Genomic DNA, 25,522 nt, shown 5'->3' on the forward strand with positions numbered 1-25,522 from the left:
AGGCCATTCCACGTAACCATGGGTCTATTTAATATTGTGTGTTGCCTTACATTTGTTTCCGAATTGGGGACTGTGAAGAGACCCCTGGTAGCATGTCTGGTGGGGTATGTATGTCTCTCAGAACTGTATGTTATATTATTCAAGATGTGATAAAACCAGAGCCTGCAGGACTTGTTTGGTCGAATGTGGTGTTAAAAAAGCAGAGCATCTCTCTATCACAGACAGACCTCTCCCCATCTTTACAACAATTGAACCAATATGTCTTGACTATGACCATTTACAATCTAATGCAACACCAAGAAGTTTAGTTTCCTCAACTTGATCAACAGCCACATCATTCATTACCAGATTCAGCTGAGGTCTAGCACTTAGGGAATGATTTGTACTAAATACAATGCTTTTGGGTTTAGATACTGTATGTTCAGGTCTAGTTAATTACTAGCAACCCATCCCAAAACTGACTGCAACTCTTTGTTTAGGGTTGCAGTGATTTTACTAGATGTGGTTGCTGACGTATATAATCTTGAAACATCAGCATACATAGACACGCATGCTTTGTTTAAGGCTAGTTAGTGGTAGATCGTTAGTAAAAATAGAGACCAAGACAGCTGCCTTGCGGAATACCACACTTTACATATTTGACATTAGAGAACTTTCTAGTAGCTTTTTCCTGCAGGTGATGACCAAGAGCACCCCTTTGGCCTCATGAGTGGAATGTTATTAATCAAGATTTTTCTTTTTTCTTACGACTAAAATCCTGTGTTTCAATGTCGAACATTTTTGTTATATTTCAGTCTTCTGTGATGTATATAAAGTACAATTTTGGGATGCAAACTCAAAATGTAATACATTACAACTCCATAACTGACATGGTACAGATGTCTTCATTTTTTAAGCCTATAACCATGTGTGTGAGGTGTATACATTTGTTTCAAAGTAGATTTGTTTAAGACTACCAAGAATCACTCTGTGTGACCCTGATTTAGTCCACTGCAGTAAAAGGTTAAAGAAGACCCTAGATAGCTCTTAACCCATGATATTGTAGAGAATGCAAAGCCATAACACATACGTTTTTCCAAAAACAGATTAAGGTCAATAATATCAAAGGCTGCAATAAAATCTAACAACACAACTCCCACCATCTTCTTATTAAACATTTCTTTCAACCATTCATCAGTCATTTGTGTCAGTGCAGTACATGTTGAGTGCCCGTCTCTATAACCATGCTGAAAGTATGTTATTAATAGCATTGTATCTGGTCAAAACCATTTTTTTCCAAAGGTTTGCTAAGAGCCGGTAGGAAGCTGATAGGTAGGCTGTTAGATCTAGTAAAAGGGTACTTTACCATTCTTGGGTATCGGAATGACTTTAGCTTACCTCCAGGTCTGATGACAAACACTTTTCTTCAGGCTCAGATTAATGATATGAGAAACAGGAGTGGCAATATGTCCAATACCATCCTCAGTAGCTTTCCATCTGTTGTCAATATCAGGTGGTTTCTCATTATTGTTGGACAACAATTTTCCACCTTTCCCACATTAACTTTACAGAATTCTAAATTACAATGGTTTCTTTCATTATTTGGTATTTTATGCATAAATATGATGGCTCGCGGGTTGTTGTTGACATTTCATGTCTGAGTTTGCCCACTTTACCAATGAAATAGTCTTTAAAATAATTGACAATATCAAAAGGTTTTGTGATGAATGAGCCTTCTGATTCAATGAAGTTGAATTGGTCATTCTGCCCATAATTTAATTTAAAGTGCTCAAAAGTTTTTTCCATCATACTTTATATAATTGAACTTACTTGTTTCATAATACAATTTATTGTTCTTTTTGTTCAGTTTAGTCACATATATTTTACATTTATAGTAAGTCTGCCAAGCAGCTGTGCAGCCAGACTTATTAGCCACTCCTTTGCTTCATCTCTCTCAACCATAACATTTTTCAATTCCTCATCAATCCACCGAGGCTTAACAGTTCTAACAGTCAGTTTCTTAATGGGTGCATGCTTCTCAATAACTGGAAGAAACAATTTCATAAATGCAACAAGTTCAGCCTCTGGATGCTCCTCGTTACACACATCAGACCAACAAATACTTTTTACATCTTCAACATAGGAATCATTACAAAATGTTTTGTATGATCTCATATACACTATTTTAGGCCCAGCCTTTGGAACTTTGGCTTTTCTGGATATAGCCACTATATTATGGTCACTACATGGTCACTACAGAGTAAGAAATGGAGGGAGGAGAGATGTGACGGTCAAACCTCTAGGACCCAGGTATTTATTAATAGTTATGGGGAGCCGTGCTCCCCTGACTGCACCTACCCTGGGTAAACCAGACTGAATAATGAATAATGAGCTCAGCGTTGCTTCATTTCTCTCATCAGTCTGGTTAACCAGGCTAGATCTCTCAGATCTCCCTCCCTCCCCAGCTGTGTGTGTGTGTGTGTGTGTGTGTGTGTGTGTGTGTGTGTGTGTGTGTGTGTGTGTGTGTGTGTGTGTGTGTGTGTGTGTGGCCGTGTGTGTGAGAATAGGTAAAGGTCAGTGTGTGTAATCAGAGTGAGAGAAACTGGGAAGCAGGGGAGCTCCTCTCAGTCTCTTTTCATAAAAGTAACATAGAGATCTGCACCCTTTCTTCCTGCCTGCCTGACTAACTGTGCATACGACCTTGCCGTCCATTCTTCAGTCTGTATTCTCTGTAATATACAATACATTTGCATTCAGTGCGACCATTCCTTGGAGTGTTCTCTTTACAACGTAGAGAGGTAGCCAGGGTGCTGTGTGTGTGTGGATGTGTTCCTAAGTATTGTTTGAGGGGTTTTCAAACTATTCCCAGTAGTTGCACTAGACTGGCTGCTTCTGCTGCAACTTCTTCTTTTGATTGGAGCTGGCACTTAATCAATTTACTGTCAGCATCTCCTTCGCACACAACACCCACTACCAATATCCTCGACCACTCCGCAGTTTACAGGCTCACTTGCTTACACACAAACTTTTTGTTGTTGTTGTATTTTCTCTTTATTGAAATAGAATGTCACGAATGAAAGGGTTGCGGCAAGGGGGAAGATAAATACACACATGAAGGCGCAGGTGGGGTTTGAACCCATGCCGCAAGGGGCAATGTGTGGTCCCGAGTCAGCCGCGCTACCACTAGACTCTGGATGATATTTCAAAATGAATTATAAAACCCATTTCTGACACATTGCCCTGCCCAGTCAGTATAGATCCAGGTCAATATTCAATGCACTTTGCTCTATCTATAGTCCTTCCTTTCAGTCGCCCTGAATTTACCCCAACCTTTTTCCCTCTTTTCCCATTCCTTCCCAGTCATCTCATATATCAACATTTTTCTCCTCTCTGTCAAGATGTGGCTGATGTAGTTTTAACCATTTCCCTCCTAAGAGGAGGCATAAACCATAACCAGAAAGTGAGAGATATACAGTAGGGCCATTTATCCTCTCACCTCATTACCCCCCTGTCCTTTATTGTGATCCTGAATGGAACGGGCAATTGCAGTCGATGTGAATGAATGAATGAATAAATGAATGAATGAATGAATGAATGAATGAATGAGAGAACATATGTTTCCCATGCCAATAAAGCCCTTTGAATTGAATTGTTTGAGAGAGAGGGAGAGAGAGATAACCTTTTTATGAAGTTATTAAGGGCTTTTTATTCCAAGTTTCTGCGTTGGCTTGATGGTCCTAAACGGTCACTGATTGTCCTAAGTGGTTTTTAGAGGATTGGTCATAGCCAGGGGGAACATTCTGATCTCTCCGATGAAGGCCTCAATAGACATTAGCTTTCAATAAGTCTCATTTTCATCAGCTAAATATCTTTTCATAGATAGTTGGTTTTTCCTAAGACCCATCCTGTTTTTCGTCCTTGCATTTGTCTCAACTTCCATTCCCCAGAGAATAGAGGTCAGATAATGTTTTATCTTGTAGAGTAGACGTGTCATTACTCTTGTTAGAGCCCTCCAGCTGGGGGGGGGGGGGCTACCGACTGTCAACACACCAAAGCTGAAGGGTGTCAGTGAGCGCTGTCACAGTTGTCAAATCGGCTACATCTGAAAAGCCCTGAAACCTCTGAAATGTCACCTCTCTCCTTGTGACGGATGTTGTGATCAAAGCATTGTCCTCGATGACTTAAAGGGACACTTCACCACCATAATAAAGTCGATACCACCAACGTGTATAGCCATCTGTTATTTAGAAACTAGGCTCTTTAGATATGGGATTTATGCCAGGCTGTGTATCGCTATAAGGATATTATTTGTGGGATATTAATATCCATTTACTGTACATATGTATGTATGTATGTACAGTATATATGGCCTAGAATGTATGTCTTAAAGACAGGAAATCATTCATGCATGGAATAATTCCTGTCAGGGATAAGCGCTGAGAGATGTAAGATGCTATGGATGTGCATAAAAGTACACTACATAACCAAAAGTATGTGGACGCCTGCTCGTCGAACATAGGATTTCAAAATCACGGGCATTCATATAGAGTTGGTCCCCCCCTTTGCTGTTTTAACAGCCTCCACTCTTCTGGGAAGGCTTTCCACTGGATGTTGGAACATTGCTGAGGGACTTGCTACCATTCAGCCACAAGTGCATTAGTGAGGTTGGGCATTGATGCTGGGCGATTAGGTCTAGCTCGCAGTCGGCGTTCTCAACAAACCATTTCTGTATGGACCTCGCTTTGTGCATGGGAGCACTGTCATGCTGAAACAGGAAAGGGCCTTCCCAAAACTGTTGCCACAAAGTTGTAAGCACAAAATCGTCTAGAGTCATTATACGCTGTAGTGTTAAGATTTCCCTTCACTGGAACTAAGGGGCCTAGCCCAAACCATGAAAAACAGCCCCAGACCATTATACCTCCTCCACCAAACTTTACAGTTGACACTATGCATTCGGGCAGGTAGCGTTCTCCTGGCATCCGCCAAACCCAGATTTGTCTGTCGGACTGTGTAATTCAACACTCCAGAGAACGCGTTTCCACTGCTCCAGAGTCCAATGGTGGAGAGTTTTACACCACCAGCCGATGCTTGGCATTGCACATGGTGACCTTAGGCTTGTGTGCGGCTGCTCATCCATGGAAACCCATTTCATGAAGCTCCCAACTAATAGTTATTGTGCTGACGTTGCGTCCAGGGGCAGTTTGGAACTCGGTAGTGAGTGTTGCAGCCGAGGACAGACGATTTATATGCACTACGCGCTTCAGCATTCGGTGGTCCTGTTCTGTGAGTTTGTGAGGCCTACCACTTCGCGGCTGAGCCATTGTTGTTCCTGGACGTTTCCACTTCACAATAACAACACTTACATTTGACCAGGGCAGCTCTAGCAGGGCAGTATTTGACAAACTAACTGGAAAGGTGGCATCCTATGACGGTGCCACATTGAAAGTCACTGAACTCTTCAGTAAGGCCATTCTACTGCCAATGTTTGTCTATGGAGATTGCATGGCTGTGTGCTCGATTGCATAAATAATTCAAATGTTATTGGTCACATACATATGGTTAGCAGATGTTAAGACGAGTGTAGCGAAATGCTTGTATACACCTGTCAGCAACGGGTGTGGCTGAAATAGCCGAATCCACAAATTTGAAGGGGTGTCCACATACTTTTGTATATATTGTGTATATCACAGAGTGTGTGTGTGTTGTATGTCGTGTGTGTGTTCCCTTCTCCTCCCACTCACCCTCCCTTGATGTAATCCAGGAAGGTGCACTCTGATTCCACTGAAAAGGAGAGGAGGGTCACCTGGGAGACAAAGCACAAACAGAAACATGAGACCTCAGTACCCATTCACCTCCAGACCTCTCAACACACACACACACACACACACACACACACACACACCCTAGTCCCCACATAGACCAGCAGCATATGTTGACTCAGACGGAGCCACGCTCTCCAATAGCACATCACCCTCCACATCCTGAAACAAGACGTGGGATGTGGCGGGATGCAACCTACTCTCATCACAGACACATACTGTAGATGATTGATGAGTTCATTACTACACTCTATGAAACCACGGGGGAGAGGGGAGAAAGAGAGGAAGCGAGAGACAGATAGAACAACATTAAGCGAGAGAGAGAGGATGGGATGCGTATGTACAGCTCCATCTGGGTTTATGATAGGGAGAGAGAGAGAGAGAGAGCAGCTGGGAACGTGGGATCTGGGCCCTGTAATCAGTCTTCGTAGCGAGCCAATATCACATTAGCCCGCCGCGTGCTACGAGATGCTAACTCCACTACTCCCACTCTCTGATCTCTCCTGGGGGGGTGAGGGGAGACTTTCATATTCTTCCTTCCTTCCTTTCTTTCTTTATTCCTTCATTCCTTTCTTCCTCTCTTCCACTCCTTCCTCCCACGTTTCACTGCTGTTGTCATTGTTCAAGAACCTCTCTCACCCTCTCTTGTTCGATCGCTTCGCTAACTTTGCATTACCTACTCACCCCTCCTCCCTCAACGTCCTCCCTCCATCTGTCAATGTTGCGAAACAACGTACAGTACACTAGCTAGTTAGCTGGCTCTAAGAGCTCACAGCTCTGCTCTGTGTGTTTCTCTGACAGAGACAGGCACTATTGTCTAATGTCTTTAGACAGCTGAAGCGGACAGAAATGTGTGTTCTTCATCTTTCACAAGTTTTAATTAGCAGGAAGGCGAGAGAAGAGGAGATACCAGTTAATGAGCAAAACCTGCATTGACAATCACAGTCTATGGTTGGTAGCACTGCTCCTTTCAACAGAGCCCAGATAATCATCAGAGAAAACCATCATAATTACCAGGAGAAGAAGTGCAGAGGAGGTGAGTGAGGAGTGAGGGAGAGAGAAAAGGGGGAGGGATGGATGGATAGTAGCGAAGGATGACAGCAACGTTCTAACGCTCATAATGTGTAGGCTATAATCACCGTTCCAGAATTCCCATATTTCTTTTTCTTCATTTTCTTTTTGATATTCACCACCTAAGACAAGAAACGAAATGACCAAATTAGAGAGAAAGAATAAGCAATTATGTTACATTTAGGAGAGATTTAGAGGATGGTGGACATGGTGGGAATTCTCCTCACAGCAGGGGGCTTTTAGGAAGGAAAAAAACAAGTAATTATGTAAGAAAGGAGGCAGCGATGAGAAGTGTAGTACCATACATCTCCTGTAGGGGAAAGGCTGTTTCTCTGAAAGAGAGAGAGAGGGTGTGATACAGGTTTCATGTTTCATTAGTCAACTGTAAAATGTATACGTACTGTATTTTTCTAAGAAGCCTCTTTGTCTAATTCTCTCAATCCATTTTCTCTATCTCTCTGCTCCCCCTTTCTCTCTCTCTCATCTCTTTTCCCCATCTTTCTCTCTCTCTCTCTCTCTCTCTCTCTCTCTCTCCCCATCTCTCTCTCTCTCTCTCTCTCTCTCTCCCAATCTCCCTCTCACCATCTCTCTCCTCTCCCTCTCCACTCTCTCTTTACCCCATCTCTCTCTCTCCCCCCTCTCTCTCCCCACATATACACACCCGTTCCCTCTCCATCTCTGCTTCCCTTTCTTTCTCTCTCTCTCTCTCTCTCTCTCTCTCTCCCTCTCTCTCCACCCCCCCTCCCTGCATCCCCCGCCCCACCCTCTCGCTCCGTCTGTTCTCTGTCCATCCCTAATTAAGTTCTGTAACCAACATAATGAGAGGGTGTGTAGGAGGGAGGGACACCATAGAGAGGCATTCTAATGCATTACCTAGGTTCAAATACTATTTGAAATAATTTCAAATACTTTAGCTGGGTTTGATTGAGCATGCCTGGTACAACGGAACCAATAGAATAATTGCAAAAGTCAAAACCCCGCCCATCTGGCACTCCAGGCAGACTAGAGGAAACGTTTGAAGTATTTCAAATGATTTCAAAAGTATCTGAACCCAGGTCTGACTGATGGAAGGCAGGACTGGAAAATGGGGCTGGAGAGAGGGCCAGATCCACACTATTGACAGGCTGGATGTGGGAGGAAGACTGATGGTAGGGAACTGACTGTCGGTGCATGAACAAACAGAGGAGAGGCACACATACTGCATGTCTAACGGAGGGGTAATGGAGATGGTTCGGTGAACCATACTTGAGTGATGTGTAACTGTGACTGAGAACTGAGGACTCGCATTAGCTCCCCATTGCCAGAAGCAAGATGTTTTATCCAGAAGTAAGTTTACTGTAATCTGAGTCAGGGAAACTAGCCCTAAATTATATCAAACCACTGGTCCAAGACAACATTAGTCATTTTACAATTAGGGAGAGAGAATGATGAGCAGGAGATTCACTGGAGGTTTCGGTGCCAAAGTAAGAATCAAAGTCTAAAGAAAAAACCCTCTCTCGTTTGTGCTTCCAAAGACAAAACCTGCCTGGTCTCATTAAGGTCCCCTGTAGCGCCAAGGGGCCTGGAAGTGACAGACAGTGACAGGCCCTAATCTAATCTAGGGAAGACAATCTGGTTGACACGCAGACAGAAAAGAGACCTGCTGATGCTGAAACTAAAGGACCTTTCTGTCACTGTTCCTGTCCCTTTGCCAGGTAATACTAATGGTGAACACCATGTGTAGAAGCAAGGTGACATCTAAAAGATGGGCCGGCGAGTGTGTGTGTGCGTGTGTGTGTGTGTGTGTGTGCCCTGTGTCAGCAAATCTCTATGTTTACATTGCCAAAGCAAGTGAAATAGATCATAAACAAAGGTGAAATACACAATCAGAAATTAACAGTAAACCTTAATATGGGCTAGGTGGGACGCTTGCGGCGCGATTGGCAGCCTGTGGCAGCCTGTGGCGCGATTTTCAAAACCGTAAAAATCCTATTACTTCAATTTCTCAAACATATGACTATTTTACAGCTATTTAAAGACAAGACTCTCGTTAATCTAACCACACTGTCCGATTTCAAAAAGGCTTTACAACGAAAGCAAAACATTAGATTATGTCAGCAGAGTACCAAGCCAGAAATAATCAGACACCCATTTTTCAAGCCAGCATATAATGTCACCAAAACCCAGAAGACAGCTAAATGCAGCACTCACCTTTGATGATCTTCATCAGATGACAACCCTAGGACATTATGTTATACAATACATGCATGTTTTGTTCAATCAAGTTCATATTTATATCAAAAACCAGCTTTTTACATTAGCATGTGACGTTCAGAACTAGCATACCCCCGCAAACATCCGGGGAATTCGCTAACATTTTACTAAATTACTCACGATAAACGTTCACAAAAAGCATAACAATTATTTTAAGAATTATAGATACAGACCTCCTCTATGCACTCGATATGTCCGATTTTAAAATAGCTTTTTGGTGAAAGCACATTTTGCAATATTCTAAGTACATAGCCCAGGCATCACGGGCTCGCTATTTAGACACCCGGCAAGTTTAGCACTCACCATAATCATATTTACTATTATAAAAGTTTCATTACCTTTTGTTGTCTTCGTCAGAATGCACACCCAGGACTGCTACTTCAATAACAAATGTTGGTTTGGTCCAAAATAATCCATCGTTATATCCGAATAGCGGCGTTTTGTTCGTGCGTTCCAGACACTATCCGAAATAGTAAAGAAGTGTCGCGCGCATGGCGCAATAAGTGACAATAAAATTCTAAATATTCCATTACCGTACTTCGAAGCATGTCAACCGCTGTTTAAAATCAATTTTTACGCCATTTTTCTCGTAGAAAAGCGATAATATTCCGACAGGGAATCTCCTTTTCGGCAAACAGAGGAAAAATCCCAAAGGCGGGGGCGGTCGGGTCACGCGCATAAGCCCAGTGTCCCTTGATCGGCCACTTGAGAAAGGCGATAATGTGTTTCAGCCTGGGGCTGGAATGACGACATTCTGTTTTTTCCCGGGCTCTGAGAGCCTATGGACGACGTGGGAAGTGTCACGTTAGAGCAGAGATCCTTAGTAAATGATAGAGATGGAAAAGAAGTTCAAGAAATGGTCAGACAGGCCACTTCCTGTAAAGGAATCTCTCAGGTTTTGACCTGCCATTTGAGTTCTGTTATACTCACAGACACCATTCAAACAGTTTTAGAAAATTTAGGGTGTTTTCTATCCATATGTAATAAGTATATGCATATTCTAGTTACTGGGTAGGAGTGGTAACCAGATTAAATCGGGTATGTTTTTTATCCAGCCGTGTCAATACTGCCCCCTAGCCCTAACAGGTTTTAAACTCACAAAAGTTTCAGAAGAATAGAGATATTTCAAATGTTTTATTATGGTTATGTACAGTATTCTAACAATGCGCAAATAGTTGAAGTACAGAGGGGAAAATATATGAACATAAATATGGGTTGTATTTACAATGGTGTTTGTGCTTCACTGGATATGTTTTAGATTTCTTTGTGGGTCTGCGTAATCTGAGGGAAATAAACTCAGCAACAAAAAAATGGTCCTTTCTCAGAACCCTGTCTTTCAAACATAATTCGTAAAAGCCAAAAAACTTCACAGATCTTCACTGTAAAGTGTTTAAACACTGTTTCCCATGCTTGTTCAATGAACAGTAAACAATTAATGAACATGCACCTGTGGAACGGTCGTTAAGACATTAACAGCTTACAGACGGTAGGCAATTAAGGTCACAGTTATGAAAACTTAGGACACTAAAGAGGCCTTTCTACTGACTCTGAAAAACACACAAAAAAAGATGCCCACGGTCCCCGCTCATCTGCGTGAATGTGCCTTAGACATGCTGCAAGGAGGCAGGAGGACTGCAGATGTGGCCAGGGCAATAAATTGCAATGTCCGTAAGACAGCGCTACAGGGAGACAGGATGGACAGCTGATTTTCCTTGCAGTGGCAGACCACGTGTAACAACACCTGCACAGGATCGGTACATCCGAACATCACACCTGCAGGACAGGTACAGGATGGCAACAACAACTGCCCGAGTTACACCAGGAACGCACAATCCCTCCATCATTGCTCAGACTGTCCTCAATAGGCTGAGAGAGGCTGGACTGAGGGCTTGTAGGCTTGCTGTAAGGCAGGTCCTCACCAGACATCACCAGCAACAATGTCGCCTATGGGCACAAACCCACCGTCGCTGGACCAGACAGGACTGGCAAAAAGTGCTCTTCACTGACGGGTCGCGGTTTTGTCTCAGCAGGGGTGATGGACGGATTCGCGTTTATCGTCAAAGGAATGAGCGTTACACCGAGGCCTTTACTCTGGAGCGGGATCGATTTGGAGGTGGAGGGTCCGTCATGGTTTGGGGCGGTGTGTCACAGCATCATCAGACTGAGCTTTTTGTCATTGCAGGCAATCTCAACACTGTGCATTACAGGGAAGACATCCTCCTCCCTCATGTGGTACCCTTCCTGCAGGCTCATCCTGACTTGACCCTCCAGCATGACAATGCCACCAGCCATACTGCTCGTTCTGTGCGTGATTTTCCTGCAAGACAGGGATGTCAGTGTTTTGCCATGGCCAGCGAAGAGCCCGGATCTCAATCCCATTGAGCACGTCTGGGACCTTTTGGATCGGAGGGTGAGGGCTAGGGCCATTCCCCCAGAAATGTCCGGGAACTTGCTGGTGCCTTGGTGGAAGAGTGGGGTAACATCTCACAGCAAGAACTGGCCAATCTGGTGCAGTCCATGAGGAGGAGATACTGCAGTACTTAATGCAGCTGGTGGCCACACCAGATACTGACTGTTACTTTTGATTTTGCCCCCCCCCCTTGTTCAGGGACACATTATTCCATTTCTGTTAGTCACGTCTGTGGAACTTGTTCAGCTTATGTCTCAGTTGTTAAATCTTGTTATGCTCATATAAATATTTACACGTGTTAAGTTTGCTGAAAATAAACGCAGTTGACAGTGAGAGGACGTTTCTTTTTTTGCTGAGTTTATGTCTCTCTAATCTGGTCATACTTTTGGCAGGAGGTTAGGAAGCGCAGCTCGGTTTCCACCTAATTTTTTGGGCAGCGTGCACATAGCCTGACTTCACTTGAGAGCCAGGTCTGCCTACGGCGGCCACTCTCAATAGCAAGGTTATGCCCACTGAGTCTGTACATAACTTTCCTTAATTTTGGGTCAGTCACAGTGGTCATGTTGTCTGCCACTGTATACTCTCTGTTTAGGGACAAATAACATTCCAGTTTTGCTCTGTCTTTCCAATGTGTCAAGTAATTATCTTTTAGTTTTCTCATGATTTGGTTGGGTCTAAATGTGCTCCAGGACTCTTATCTAGGTTCATCTCTCTGTAGGTGATGGCTTTGTTATGGAAGGTTTGAGAATTGCTTCCTTTTAGGTGGTTGTAGAATTTAATGGCTCATTTCTGGATTTTGATAATTAGCGGGTATCGTCCTAATTCTGCTCTGCATGCATTATTTGGTGTTTTACGTTGTGCACATTGTACTGTATGTTCCTTTTGATGGCGTAGAAGGCCCTTCTTGCCTTGTCTCACAGATCGTTCACAGTTACCTGTGGTGCTGATGTTGAGGCCCGAGGCAGGTATTGTTCTTTGTGTTGTCTAGGGCAACGTCTAGATGGAATTTGTATTTGTGGTCCTGGTAACTGGACCTTTTTAGAACCCCATTATTGTTGTCTCACTGAGATTCACTGTTAAGGCCCAAGTCTGACAGAATCTGTGCAGAAGATCTAGGTGCTACTGTAGGCCCTCCTTGGTTGGGGACAGAAGCACGCACGCACGCACACGCACACACACACACACACACACACACACACACACACACACACACACACACACACACACACACACACACACACACACACACACACACACACACACACACACACACAGTCTTAAACAAAGGGAATTATGAATGCATGGAATAAATCTCTGCTGACGTTATACGATGCGGAGATGGTTTCTCTATAATTCTGACAGAACAAAACTGTGTGTGTGTGTGTGTGTGTTTGCATGTGTGCATTCGTGTGTGTGTCGGTAGGGACCAGAGGGATCAGAGAGGAGCATTCATTAGTTCTACTGCAAAATAAACACATAAACAAGAATAGAGCAGGGTGAACGAGGGTGAGGACAGGGAGGAGGTGTGTGGGGGGGGGGGGGGGGTGATGGAGGAGAGTTGTGATGCAGTAAGGTTATTGAAATATTTGTAACGCTGTCTTTGAACCTCCTGCATGTCATGCATAGAGTCTCTTCAAATACACGTGTTAGGTATTAGAGGACTTTCCAGAGGCATTCCTAAAGCAACAGTCATAGGATAAGGTAAGACTTTCTATACACATTCCTAATTGCTCAAGAACTCTAATGCTTGAGGACAACAGTAACATTGGTTTCCCAGTCAATTAGCCATTGATTTAGACCAGAGGCGTAAAGAAAAGGCAGCATGGATGAAAACAACAGACACTTCATCTGTGATCCTGGAGGACTGAAGTTGAGGAGTTTTAGTTTGCATCCCAAATGGCACCCTGTTCCCTATTTAGTGCATCATTTTAATCCTATGGGACCTGGTTAAAAGTAGTGCACTATAGGGAATGGGGTGTCATTAGTTATCACCCGACCTTGCCTAGGTCCCCCTTGCAAAAGAGGACATCAAGGGTATGATTCTTGTTAAATAAATACATTTGGGACGCAGCCCTAAACTTTAGGACCCCCTAACAGAAGCTCTCTGATGAAATAAATGAAAGAAAAGCTCACCTCATAGACATTGAACTGGCTCTGGCCTCGAGCCAGCTCCCGGTAACTAGTGGTGAAATCCCCTATGAAGTCATGGCTGACAGAGAGAGGAGAGAGGAGAAAAGACAGGAGAGAGAAGGTGGAGGGAGGACGGGGAGAAGCCGGAAGACATCCGTAATTCCAATAACATAATCGGTACGACTTTGTTTCACCATTCATTTAGGTTTGAGCTAGTGAAAGTTATAGGATAAACATGGCTATATTACATTCAGGTTCCTCTGGACCAATAATAAACTACTAGTGAAACATACACCGAGTGCACATAACATTAGGAACACCTGCTCTTTCCATGACATAGACTGAGCAGGTGAATCCAGGTGAAAGCTATGATCCCTCATTGATGTCACTTGCTAAATACAATTCAATCAGTGTAGATGAAGGGGAGGAGATGGGTTAAAGAAGGATTTCTAAGCCGTGAGACATGGATTGTGAATTTGTGCCATTCAGAGGGTGACAAAAAAATTATGTGCCTTCGAATGGGGTACGGTAGTACGTGCCAGGCGCACCGGTTTGTGTCAAGAACTGCAACGCTGCTGGGTTTTTCACGCTCAACAGTTTCCGTGTGTATCAAGAATGGTCCACCACCCAAAGGACATCCAGCCAACTTGACACAACTATGGGAAGCATTGGAGTCAACATGGGCCAGCGTCCCTGTGGAACGCTTCCGACACCTTGTAGAGGCCATGACCCAATGAATTTAAGCTTTTCTGAGGGCGAAAGAGGGGGTGCAACTCAATATTAGGAAGCTGTTCAGTGTATTACAATGACTACTAAAGACAAAATCAATGTTGTGAATCCATGAGAACACATATTGATTACAAACCGTTGACTTGAACCTCCCTCTCCTCCTAATCCATCCGACCATCATCTGCACTCACCTGCCATCTCGGTCCCAGTCATACACCTCGATCTTGATCGTTCTGGAACGACAGAAAACACACCAACAGACGGATGTTACCGAAGCATCCTTTGCTCAAGGTTGTCATAGACCAGAGAGTCAAACATGTGATACGAAAGAGGAGGTGAAATAAATGACATTTGGGGTCAAAGGTTAAAAATTCAGGCTATTCAGGTCAGGCTGTTGAGCTTCACTTTACAGACTGATAAATCAATATCTGCATTGTGAAAACACACACGTTACAGATGTTAGGCAATCTACAGCACCTATCTATGGCTTGTGGGTGTAACACACAAGAGACATGGTAGAAATATAACAATGAATCACCATCTGTCCATTGTTATAAGTAATACATAGAGCTATTGTAGGCTATTTAACTTTGGCTGTTGGTCATTATTTATGAAGTAATTAGTATAGTGGAATGTCTTGCTTGAGTGGTCAGATATGCTTTAGAAGATGGGTGTCCTAAGAACCTTGTAGAAAACACAAATGCACGCACACAAACACACATTCTGAGTAATTGGGTTCAAGCTGCTTAAGATTGCCGCTGTGGATTGACTCATCAGTCAAAGCTGAAAAGAGGAACATGTCCTGAGGCAGGTGTCGTGATTGTGTGTGTGTGTGTTTGTTCTGCACTGCTTTAAACAAACATCAAACAAGACAGAGAGGAATGATCATTACAGCCTTTTCTTAAAGGTCCAATGCAACTGTTTTTGATCTCAATATCAAATAATGTCTGGGTAAGAATGAACCTTACTGTGATTGTTTTCAATTAAAATGGTCAAAAAGAAACAAAAATAGCTTCTTAGCAAAGAGAAATGTCTCAAGCAAGACTTTTGATAGGACTGTCTGGGAGTGGTCTGTGTAGGGAGGGGAAAACTGAAAACTAGCTGTTATTGGCAGAGATGTTTGGTACGCTCTTTCTTATTGGTCTATTAACTAATTTATCGTTTGGTGATGTCACCAGGCAGGCCAAAACACCATCCCACCAAAACAGGCTGAAATGTCAGCGGATATTTTCAAACAGCTCTAACGCTAAAAGGGCATTATCATAATCATACTTTTTACAGTATTATTCCAACCTCATAGTGAGTGTGGGTAGTGAGAGTATATACTGTATAAAACACAGGAAATCACATTTTTGACTGCAATAACATTTACATTTTAGTCATTTAGCAGACTGAGCACCTGCTCTTATCCAGAGCAACTTACAGTAGTGAGAGAATACACATTTGTGCTTTTTTTTCAATCTAGTCCCCATGGGAATGGAACCCACAACTCTGGCGATGCAAGCGCCATGCTCTACCAACTAAGCCGCACACACGCACATCAGGTTACCTAAGCACCTGCCCTTTTGCCCTCCTATGAGAAAAGTGCCCTTTCAGATTGCTGTTTTTTGTTGTTGAATGATTCAACTTTTATTTCACTTGTAGTCTATTTTCTCTCTTATTATTTAAATGAATTGCAAACTAGGTCATTTCTCATTTTTTAATCTTGTAAGATTCTGCCCTCACACGAGCGCGCACTGCACTCGACCTGCTGGCAGAAGCTACCTTTGCTGAATGGTAGTGTAGTAGTGGCTCCCTTTTGAGTTGCATGTGTCATCTCACAGTCAGGAACATATGAAAGGCTTCAACTGGACTGTTTCTTAGTAGGCCTAAAAGCAAGATGCCAGCAGCAGAACAAACGCAAATCACCGGTAAATACTAGTTCGATTGCTTCAACAGCATAGCTAACTAGCTGATTTACATAATATACATTCACCATGATAAATTGATAGCCCACCCCTCTTTGCTGGCTCTTGGAGCAGTAGGCTAAACATCTTGCTTACAGTGGGGTGAGTGTGATTTTGCAGAAAATAAAGGCCTCCAAATGTCTGTGTACGGCCCTGCCTCACCTCACCAACAAGGTCATTAGTTAGTTTTCACTTAGGCTTTTCAAGCCCCTAATAAACAAACAAGCCTCCTTGACAATAACACTCAGGAAGCCAGGTCTCTGCAGCTCCATGCTGTGTAATTTCAAGGCTTGGTGATTTTCCCGTTTCACTCCTAAACAGACAACAGCAGCATTCATTACTCACAATTCCTTGGAAAAAACAACAACATAATGATCATATTAAAGAGAGGGAAACAAGAGATTGTACTTTTCATTATAAACTGACAGACTATGAAAGGGGCAAGTCGTGAGGATTTTATTTTATTGATACTTTATTTAACCAGATGAGTCCCATTGCGATGATAATCTATTTTTCAAGGGAGCAGCAGAAAGATGATTTCTCTGGTCCACTGAAATATCTATCTGTCAACATACAGTATCAAATCAAATTGATTTATAAAGCCCTTCTTACATCAGCTGATATCTCAAAGTGCTGTACATAAACCCAGCCTAAAACCCCAAACAGCAAGCAATGCAGGTGTAGATGCACGGTGGCTAGGAAAAACTCCCTAGAAAGGCCAAAACCTAGGAAGAAACCTAGAGAGGAGCCAGGCTATGAGGGGTGGCCAGTCCTCTTCTGGCTGTGCCGGGTGGAGATTATAACAGAACACGGCCAAGATGTTCAAATGTTCATAGATGACCAGCAAGGTCAAATAATAATAATCACAGTAGTTGTCGAGGGTGCAACAGGTCAGCACCTCAGGAGTAAATGTCAGTTGGCTTTTCATAGCCGATCATTGAGAGTATCTCTACCACTCCTGCTGTCTCTAGAGAGTTGAAAACAGCAGGTCTGGGACAGGTAACACGTCCGGTGAACAGGTCAGAACTGGAGCAGCAGCACGGCCAGTTAAACTTTTGGACACAACTACAGTACTCATTCAAAGGTTTTTCTTTATTTGTACTACATTGTAGAATAATAGTGAAGACATAACTATGAAATAACACATATGGAATCATGCAGTAACCAAAAAGGGGTTAAACAAATCAAAATACATTTTAGATTTGAGATTTTTCAAAGTAGCCACCATTTACTTTGATGACAGCTTTGCACACGCTTGGCATTCCAGCTTCACCTGGAATGCTTTTCCAAGTCTTGAAGGAGTTTCCACATATACTGAGCACTCGCTGACTGCTTTTCCTTCACTCTGTGGTCTAACTCATCCCAAACCATCTCAATTGGGTTGAGGTCGGGTGATTGTGGAGGCCAGGTCATCTGATGCAGGACTCCATCACTCTCCTTCTTGGTCAAATAGCCCTTACACAGCCTAGAGGTGTGTTGGGTCATTGTCCTGTTGGAAAAACAAATAATCCCACTAAGCGCAAACCAGATGGGATGACGTATCGCTGCAGAATACTGTGGTAACCATGCTGGTTAAGTGTGCCTTCAATTCTAAATAAATGACCGACAGTGTCACCAGCAAAGCACCCCCACGCCATCACACCTCCTCCTCCATGCTTCACGTTGGGAACCACACATGCGGAGATCATCCGTTCACCTACTCTGTGTCTCACAGACATGGTGGTTGGAACCAAAAATCTCAAATTTGGACTCATCAGACCAAAGGACAGATTTCCACAGGTCTAATGTCCATTGCTCGTGTTTCTTGGCCCAAGTCAGTCTCTTCTTCTTATTGGTGTCCTTTAGTAGTGGTTTCTTTAAAGCTATTCGACCACGAAGGCCTGATTCACGCAGTCTCCTCTAAACAGTTGATGTTGAGATGTGTCTGTTACTTGAACTCTGTGAAGCATTTATTTGAACTGCAATATCTGAGGTGTAGTTAACTAATGAACTTATCCTCTGCAGCAGAGGTAACTCTGGGTCTTCTTTTCCTGTGGCAGTCTTTATGAGAGCTAGTTTCATCATAACGCTTGATGGGTTTTGCGACTGCATTTGAAGAAACTTTAAAAGTTCTTGAAATTTTCCGAATTGACTGACCTTCATGTCTTAAAGTAATGACTGACTGTCGTATCTCTTTGCTTATTTGAGCTGTTCTTGCCATAATATGGACTTGGTCTTTTACAAAATAGGGCTATCTTCTGTATACCACCCCTACCTTGTCACAGCACAACTGATTGGCTCAAATGCATTAAGAAGGAAATAAATTCCACAAATTAACTTTTAACAAGGCACATCTGTTAATTTAAATGCATTCATGGTGCTGGTTGAGAGGATGCCAAGAGTGTGCAAAGCTGTCATCAAGGCAAATGGTGGCTACTTTGAAGAATCTCAAATATAAAATATATTTTGATTTGCTTAACACTTTTTTGCTTACTACGTGATTCCATATGTGTTATTTTTTGTCTTCACTATTATTCTACAATGTAGAAAATAGTAAAAATAAAGAAAAACCCTGGAATGAGTAGGTGTGTCTAAACTTCTGACTGGTACTGTACATCTAATCCAACACTCTCCACAAGCATGTGTAATGGATTTGAAAAATGTAAATATATTTTCACCTTATTTTAATACATTTTCATCTATGACTGTTAGGAACTCTAAGATAAAGTTTCACACTGGCATGGTTGCAAGAAATGTTGTATCGGTAGAATCAGAGCCTATGGCTTGTTGCTGATATTTTCAAAAGAGGAAGGATCAACTTACATCTATGAGAAGGAAACATTCGGAGCTACACCGCAGCGAATGATAATTTGCTCAGGTTAAAAATACCTGCCGTCACATTTCCCCAAAAGCAGATGACAAATCGATGATGGGGGTGACAAACGCGATGCCGTTGAGATTTTTTTTTTTGCAGACTTATAAAATTTTAGAAGCATCGCTTCATCCTTCTCTCGGTTTAATCTTTCTCTCTCCTTTCCTCGTCTCGCCCCGCTCCCCTTTCTCCCCCAGCCCCCACTAAACACAGATGAGATTCTAACTAAGGGACATCAGAGCCAAAGAGTGGCACAGCTAAAATACTTCCCTCTCCGTCTTTCTTTCGCTCCCTCCCCCCTTCCCTCCCCTCCTCTGCCTACTCTCCCCATTTCCACATCAACCCACTATAAAATGTTAGACATCAGAGATGTTTTCTGCCGCTAAGAAAAAGAGCCACATCTAACATATTACCTCCCTCCCTCGCTCCCTGCATCTCTCTCCCCCCTCCTCTCTTCTACCTGTAGTGGCAGTATCTTCAAGGTTGTGAGCCTTTTCCCCAGAGGATCTATCAACTAAGAAGTGTGTGTGTGTGTGTTTATACAACGGGTTAGTCTAATCCTGAATGCTGATTGGTTAAAACGGCATTCCAACAGGTGTCTATTCCACAAGTTACCACCGACTAAATATATGACGTTAAAATGCCTATTTCAAACTCAACAGTTTTAAGAAAAATAAGTGTTAAGTAAAAAATAGATAAGTAAAAAAATGTAAATAACAAATAATTAAAGAGCAGCAGTAAAATAACAGTAGCGAGGTAATTGAGGTAATATGTACATGTAGGTAGAGTTAAAGTGACTATGAATAGATAATAAACAGAGTAGCAGCAGCGTAAAAGAGGGTGGGGGGGGGGGGACAATGCAAATAGTCTGGATAGTCATTTGATTAGCTGTTCAGGAGTCTTATGGCTTGGGGGTAGGGGCTGTTTAGCCTTTTGGACCTAGACTTGGCGCTCTGGTATCGCTTTCCGTGCGGTAGCAAAGAGAACAGTCTATGACTAGGGTGGATTTGACCATTTTTAGGGCCTTCCTCTGACACCGCCTGGTATAGAGGTCCTGGATGGCAGTTCAATCTGACTGCGCAATCCACTGTCTCATCATCCCAGCCAGGCACTTTAAAAAATGGATCTCCAATATAAAAAGCATCTAGACATTATCTCACATTTCTTTTAGACTAACAATTCGTTTTCAACAGAGGAGAGTTGTATAAACCTTGCTGTCTGTCTCTCTGACATTTGCAACATTGTTTGAATATTCAAATTCAATCTCCAGCTGTCCCATAGTAATGAACGTGTCGGAAGTCGGAACGAGACAGACAGGCAGGCAGCGTTTCACAGCCAATCGAAATCATGAATCAGCTTGCATAATTTTTATGGCTATATATACAAAGAAATGTCAATTGAAAAAAGGTAAAACGAAACAAAGTGCAGCTTGTTTGCAGTCTTTCCAGCTTCAGTTTGAAGTGATTGTGTTTGTTGTGTTGTTGGCTAGCTCCTCTGAACAGTGTCCTGACGAGTGAGCATATTTTCTATACCAGGCGAAATCACGCCTCATTAGCTCATTGTTATGGATGTATCCCCAAAAAATGTGACTTGAAAACAGCTTAAACAAATGCCAAAGCAGCTACTTTGCTGTTATTCTGGCTGCACTTTTTGACGTGTCTGTAAGTTAGCCGTAGTTGGCTAGGTAGCAAGCAAGGGATAAGAACGTTGCCAGCCAGTATGACAATGGAACATTTAGAACGAATGACTGGTTGATGATGATTCAGATCCTACATACATTTGTTAATAGTAACTTCTCCTAAATCAGCTGACCCAGTGTTTTATTTAAATGTAAAAAAAAAAAAATGGATTGAAAAAGAACAACTATATAAAACAAAAACAAAACAGATTTAATGTTTTTTTTTCTCCAAAAGGCACAGAGGTGAAAGTGTTTTGTCACCAGCCCTGAAACAAAACACTATCCTATAATATAACCGAATGAAGTCCTTTATGAATGTCCTTTACGAATGTGGTTTGTAATGGTTGTTTTGACAAGTCGTGACAAGTTTTTAATTGATGCTGTAAGCAATTAGCATTGGAATAAATAATTTATGCATTGTTGACATGGTTTGCCAGCCCTCGACTTCATCTCGGGCCTAACAACCCCCGTGCCAATATATCCTTCAAACACCGGATTCTCGTGCATTATCACTTATGCGTGTGTGTGTGTGTGCATGCGTGTGTGTTATGTCGGAGAGGAACATGAAAGACACCATGCCCTGCAGGCCCTATCAGTCATCCTCTCTTTGACTGTCCGCCAAGCAGTAACAGGTCTGTACACTCAGAAAAAAAAGTTCTAAAAGGGTTCTGCGGCTGTCCCCATTAGGAGAACCCTTATTGGTTTCAGGTAGAACCCTTTTGGGATCCAAGTGGAACCAAAAAGGGGTTATCCAAAGGATTCTCCTATGGAGACAGCAAAAGAATCCTTTTAGATTCTAGACAGCACCTTTTTTTTCCAATGAGTGTACTCCAGACCAAACATACACTGTAACAGTAACGCAAGGCAGGATGTCTTCATCTGTTGCTGTCTTGTGAGTCATGTCTTCCCAGTGAAATCATGCTTTAAAAACCCTCATGTTGTCTCTCTAATAAACCAATCTTCCAAGTGGAGTTCCTAACCTCATTTAAGATGCTGATTCAAACGGGCAAATGTCTCCTTCACTAATACCCTAACACACCCCACAAGAGATTACGAATGAGTACATGAGCTACTAAGCTTGTGAAAAACAACACCACTTCAGTCCTAATTTCATGGCTCTGTTTGCGATCTCCGGCCTCGGAAGAAATAGTTGCTTTGACTCGGACAGACTCATATAGACTACCATGCTAATGAGGAAGACGGTCCTGGGATGGAATGTCCTCTGAAGCATATAGGCAGCGTAGGCAGGACGGGCTAAATTCACCACATTCCCATTTCCTCTCCTTTCCTCTCATCCCCGTCTTCTCAGGACACTCAAGGAGAGGACAGGGTACATCTACATGCTATATTAATAAATTAGTCTGTTGGTTGTGTGGTGTCTTGACTCTCTGTCTACAAATCACAGCCTGTTGGTACTTGTCATTTACGATATGGATTGATGCTAAACCAGATGAACATAGCCACGAGATATAAACCACACAACATACACATTATACTGAACACACCACCTACACATGCATGCATGCACACACACACACACACACCCACACAAACCAAGTGTGTAACCGGTTGGCTGTTCTCTGCTCTGGGCTTTGTGATATCTCATGACACATGTAGTGTTTCCAGGTCTGCCCCTGTCAGATCCTATTTCACTCACACTGAGGCGGAGTGTGTGTGTGTGTGTACGCGCATGTGTGTTCGTGTGTGTGTATGCATGTGGTGTGGGTGCATACACGTGTGTCCGTGCTAAAGTGTGCACGTGCGCACATGCCTGTGTTTGTGCGTGTGTGTATTTTTGTTTTTGTGTCTGTGTGTGTTTGTGTGTTAGAGGCATTCTAGGCATTCTAGGAAAGGCTCTCCTGTAACACATCTCAATCCCCCATGTCTGATTGGTTCTGACAGGGTGATGACCTCACTATGTCTGATATTTGATTTGTCGGCTGACACCCCGACCTGTTTACCCACAGTCCTTTGGGGCACCCCCAATACATTTATATCTAGACAGAGACAAAGCCTGGGAATGATATTTGGATTTATTTCTGCAGAATTTGGGTGTAGTAATTTGTCACAGAAGGCTAAGCAACTCAGCCTTTTCTGAGAAGGGAGAGAGAAAGGGGGGAAGGAGAGAACAAGAGAGAGAGAGCGAGGGGGAGTGAGAGAAGGCAGGAAGGCAGGCTATAGGGAATCCTGCTTTGACCTGTACAGAGCAAGTAGCATCCAACATGTATGGTCTTTAAAAAAATAAATCCAGTTTCTCATTTCTCTCTCGCTTTCTTATTCTTCCTCTCTTTCTGTATAGTCGACTCATGTTTAAGTCCTCCTCCTCCCTTTCTTTCTGTCTTCCTCCCTATCTAAACTCCCCTCTCTCTGTTGTTCTTATGTCTTACATAAGCCATATATCTGAAGTGCATTTTGCTATATCACCATCTCATCTCTTAAAGCTAGAATCCAGCCTAGTGGTTAGAGCATTAGACCCGTCTTTCCTTATTTTGGGTTGTGATTGTCAGGTACCTGGTGATCCACCTGATGGGGGCGGACCTCAACAATATTGTCAAGTGTCAGAAACTGACGGACGACCACGTTCAGTTCCTCATATACCAGATCCTCCGGGGTCTCAAGGTAGGCGTGTGTCTGTGTTTGCGCCTGTGTGTGTGTGTTTTGATAGGTGCAGGTATAGGTTGTCATAGGTACTATATGCAGTTGTAAATATTTGTCTGTTTTGCAGTATATCCATTCAGCAGACATCATCCACAGAGTAAGTTACATCAAACTTGCAGTATCTGTCAAAAGTTTGGAAACACCTACTCATTCAAGGGTTTTTCTTGATTTTACTATTTTCTACATTGTAAAATAATAGTGAAGACATCAAAACTGTGAAATAACACATGAAATCATGTAGTAACCAAAAAAGTGTTAAATCAAAACATATTTTATATTTTGAGATTCTTCAAAGTAGCCACCATTTGCCTTCATGACAGCTTTGCACACTTGGCATTCTCTCAACCAGCTTCACCTGGAATGCTTTTTACAACACTTGTTGGCTGCTTTTTGGTTGGAGCGTTGGGCCAGTAACCGAAAGGTTGCTGGATTGAATCCCCGAGCTGACAAGGTAAAAATCTGTCATTCTGCCCCTGAGCAAGACAGTTAACCCAGTGTCCCCCAGGCGCCGAAGACGTGGGTGTCGATTAAGGCAGCCACCCGCACCTCTCTGATTCAGAGGGGTTGGGTTAAATGCGGAAGACACATTTCAGTTGTACAACTGAGTAGGTATCCCCCTTTCCCTTAGTTGCTACATTCATTTAACTTCTAAATGAATGATATATACCCATTGATTCTTGAAGAATATAACTTATAGATGACTCATGAGCTCAGTTCAACTGTCGTACCCCATCAGAACCCAAAATATAAGCTTGCTTTACTCAAATGTTTGCAAACAATGTAAATGTAAACAAACACTGTATAGCCTCAAAACTAGAAGTGTGATATCATGGATGAACAGCCCATGTAACCATAGCTCTGTCTATGAATTTTAGAGTGGTTACATTTCTCCAGGACCTCCAGCTTTTTACCTAAAAAGAAGTGGGGTATCCGCTTTGTTACTGTTTTAATGAAGGATTCTAGCTTTAAGTGGTCATAGGGCCTATCTTACGGCCTAATGGTCTTAGGGCCTATCATCTCCAGCTTACCGTTTCAGGGGGCTTTATAGTGGTAAGTGGAACCCTGACAGAACGACATGTGGAGATTACCATGTGCTTATGTTGACTGTTAACACTATGGCTAAAAGCTTATCCCCGAGACCAGGCCATTCAGTGCAAAAATCACAACCAGATCTCCTCTTTAAACACTGATATCAGCCCGTTGTTAAATAAATACTTTAGTAAAGCTTCCTTTTGGTTTAAAATCGTTGACTGCCATTTTGCTTCTTGAAATGCATTTCTTGTCATTTCTGGCTGCACCTCAACTTTTAATCACTGTCAATCCGCAAACGCAACCCGCTATGGACATAAGAGTGTACATGGCTAAGAGAAATGTACTGGTGATGTTAATTACCTGTCAAAGTTAAAGTGACCAGGAAGTAAGAAGCAGAAAGTTTGGAGTAGCGACACACCACTGTGCTTTATACTTCAAAAAAAACACTTCTACATTTTATATTCCTAAGATACATACATTTTGTACCTTTAAAACATTTGTTTTAAACGTTTTATTTCGGGACCACGGTGTTAGTGCTGTTCTTAACACACTGTGTTCGGCTGGGTTATATCAGCTCCTGGAGCTAACATTAGCAGGCTAACTCGATTACCTGGCTGTCACTGTCAAAGCTTGTCTCACATCGTGGTTAGTTCTTGTAGATCACTGTTTCTGATCACCGAGTATAAGCACGTCAGACTTTAGTCGTCTCCTCGGTCTACGCTACTGGCTTAAATCCTGCTGTTCCTCGATGGATTTGGAGATCATTGACAATTTTGACAAATTCTGGGTGAGGCCCAAGTTTTGGATGGCTTGCGTCCAAATAGGAGAGGGGCAAGTGTTCTCTCGGCCAACATCGAGGAGGCTCTTACAAAACATTGACAAAACAAACCAAAAAAAACGTCTATTTCACATGTTGTCGACATTTGGTGTATAATTTTACTGCAAGGAAATGCTTCATTCTGCAGG

At 42.7% G+C, this 25,522-nt stretch overlaps 1 protein-coding gene and 1 long non-coding RNA gene across 3 annotated transcripts in view; one reads left to right on the top strand and one right to left on the bottom strand.

The window, feature by feature from the left end:
* Window positions 1-25,522, bottom strand: part of LOC106582685 (copine-5) — a 197,002-nt gene that overhangs the window by 27,687 nt on the left and 143,793 nt on the right. For both annotated transcript variants that reach the window (XM_014165982.2, XM_014165981.2), the window contains 4 exons: window positions 14,583-14,624; window positions 13,666-13,741; window positions 6,938-6,991; window positions 5,721-5,782 (listed from right to left, as the gene is read on the bottom strand). In XM_014165982.2, coding sequence (XP_014021457.1) covers window positions 5,721-5,782; window positions 6,938-6,991; window positions 13,666-13,741; window positions 14,583-14,624 — 234 coding nt within the window. The remainder of the gene's footprint in view (window positions 1-5,720; window positions 5,783-6,937; window positions 6,992-13,665; window positions 13,742-14,582; window positions 14,625-25,522) is intronic.
* LOC123729665 (uncharacterized) lies at window positions 6,559-23,622 on the top strand. Its single transcript, XR_006761326.1, has 3 exons — window positions 6,559-6,834; window positions 23,374-23,485; window positions 23,592-23,622. It is a non-coding gene; the product is annotated as an uncharacterized lncRNA (long non-coding RNA).

Source organism: Salmo salar, chromosome ssa22 (assembly GCF_905237065.1).
Source record: "Salmo salar chromosome ssa22, Ssal_v3.1, whole genome shotgun sequence".
In the NCBI taxonomy this organism is placed as follows: domain Eukaryota; kingdom Metazoa; phylum Chordata; class Actinopteri; order Salmoniformes; family Salmonidae; genus Salmo; species Salmo salar.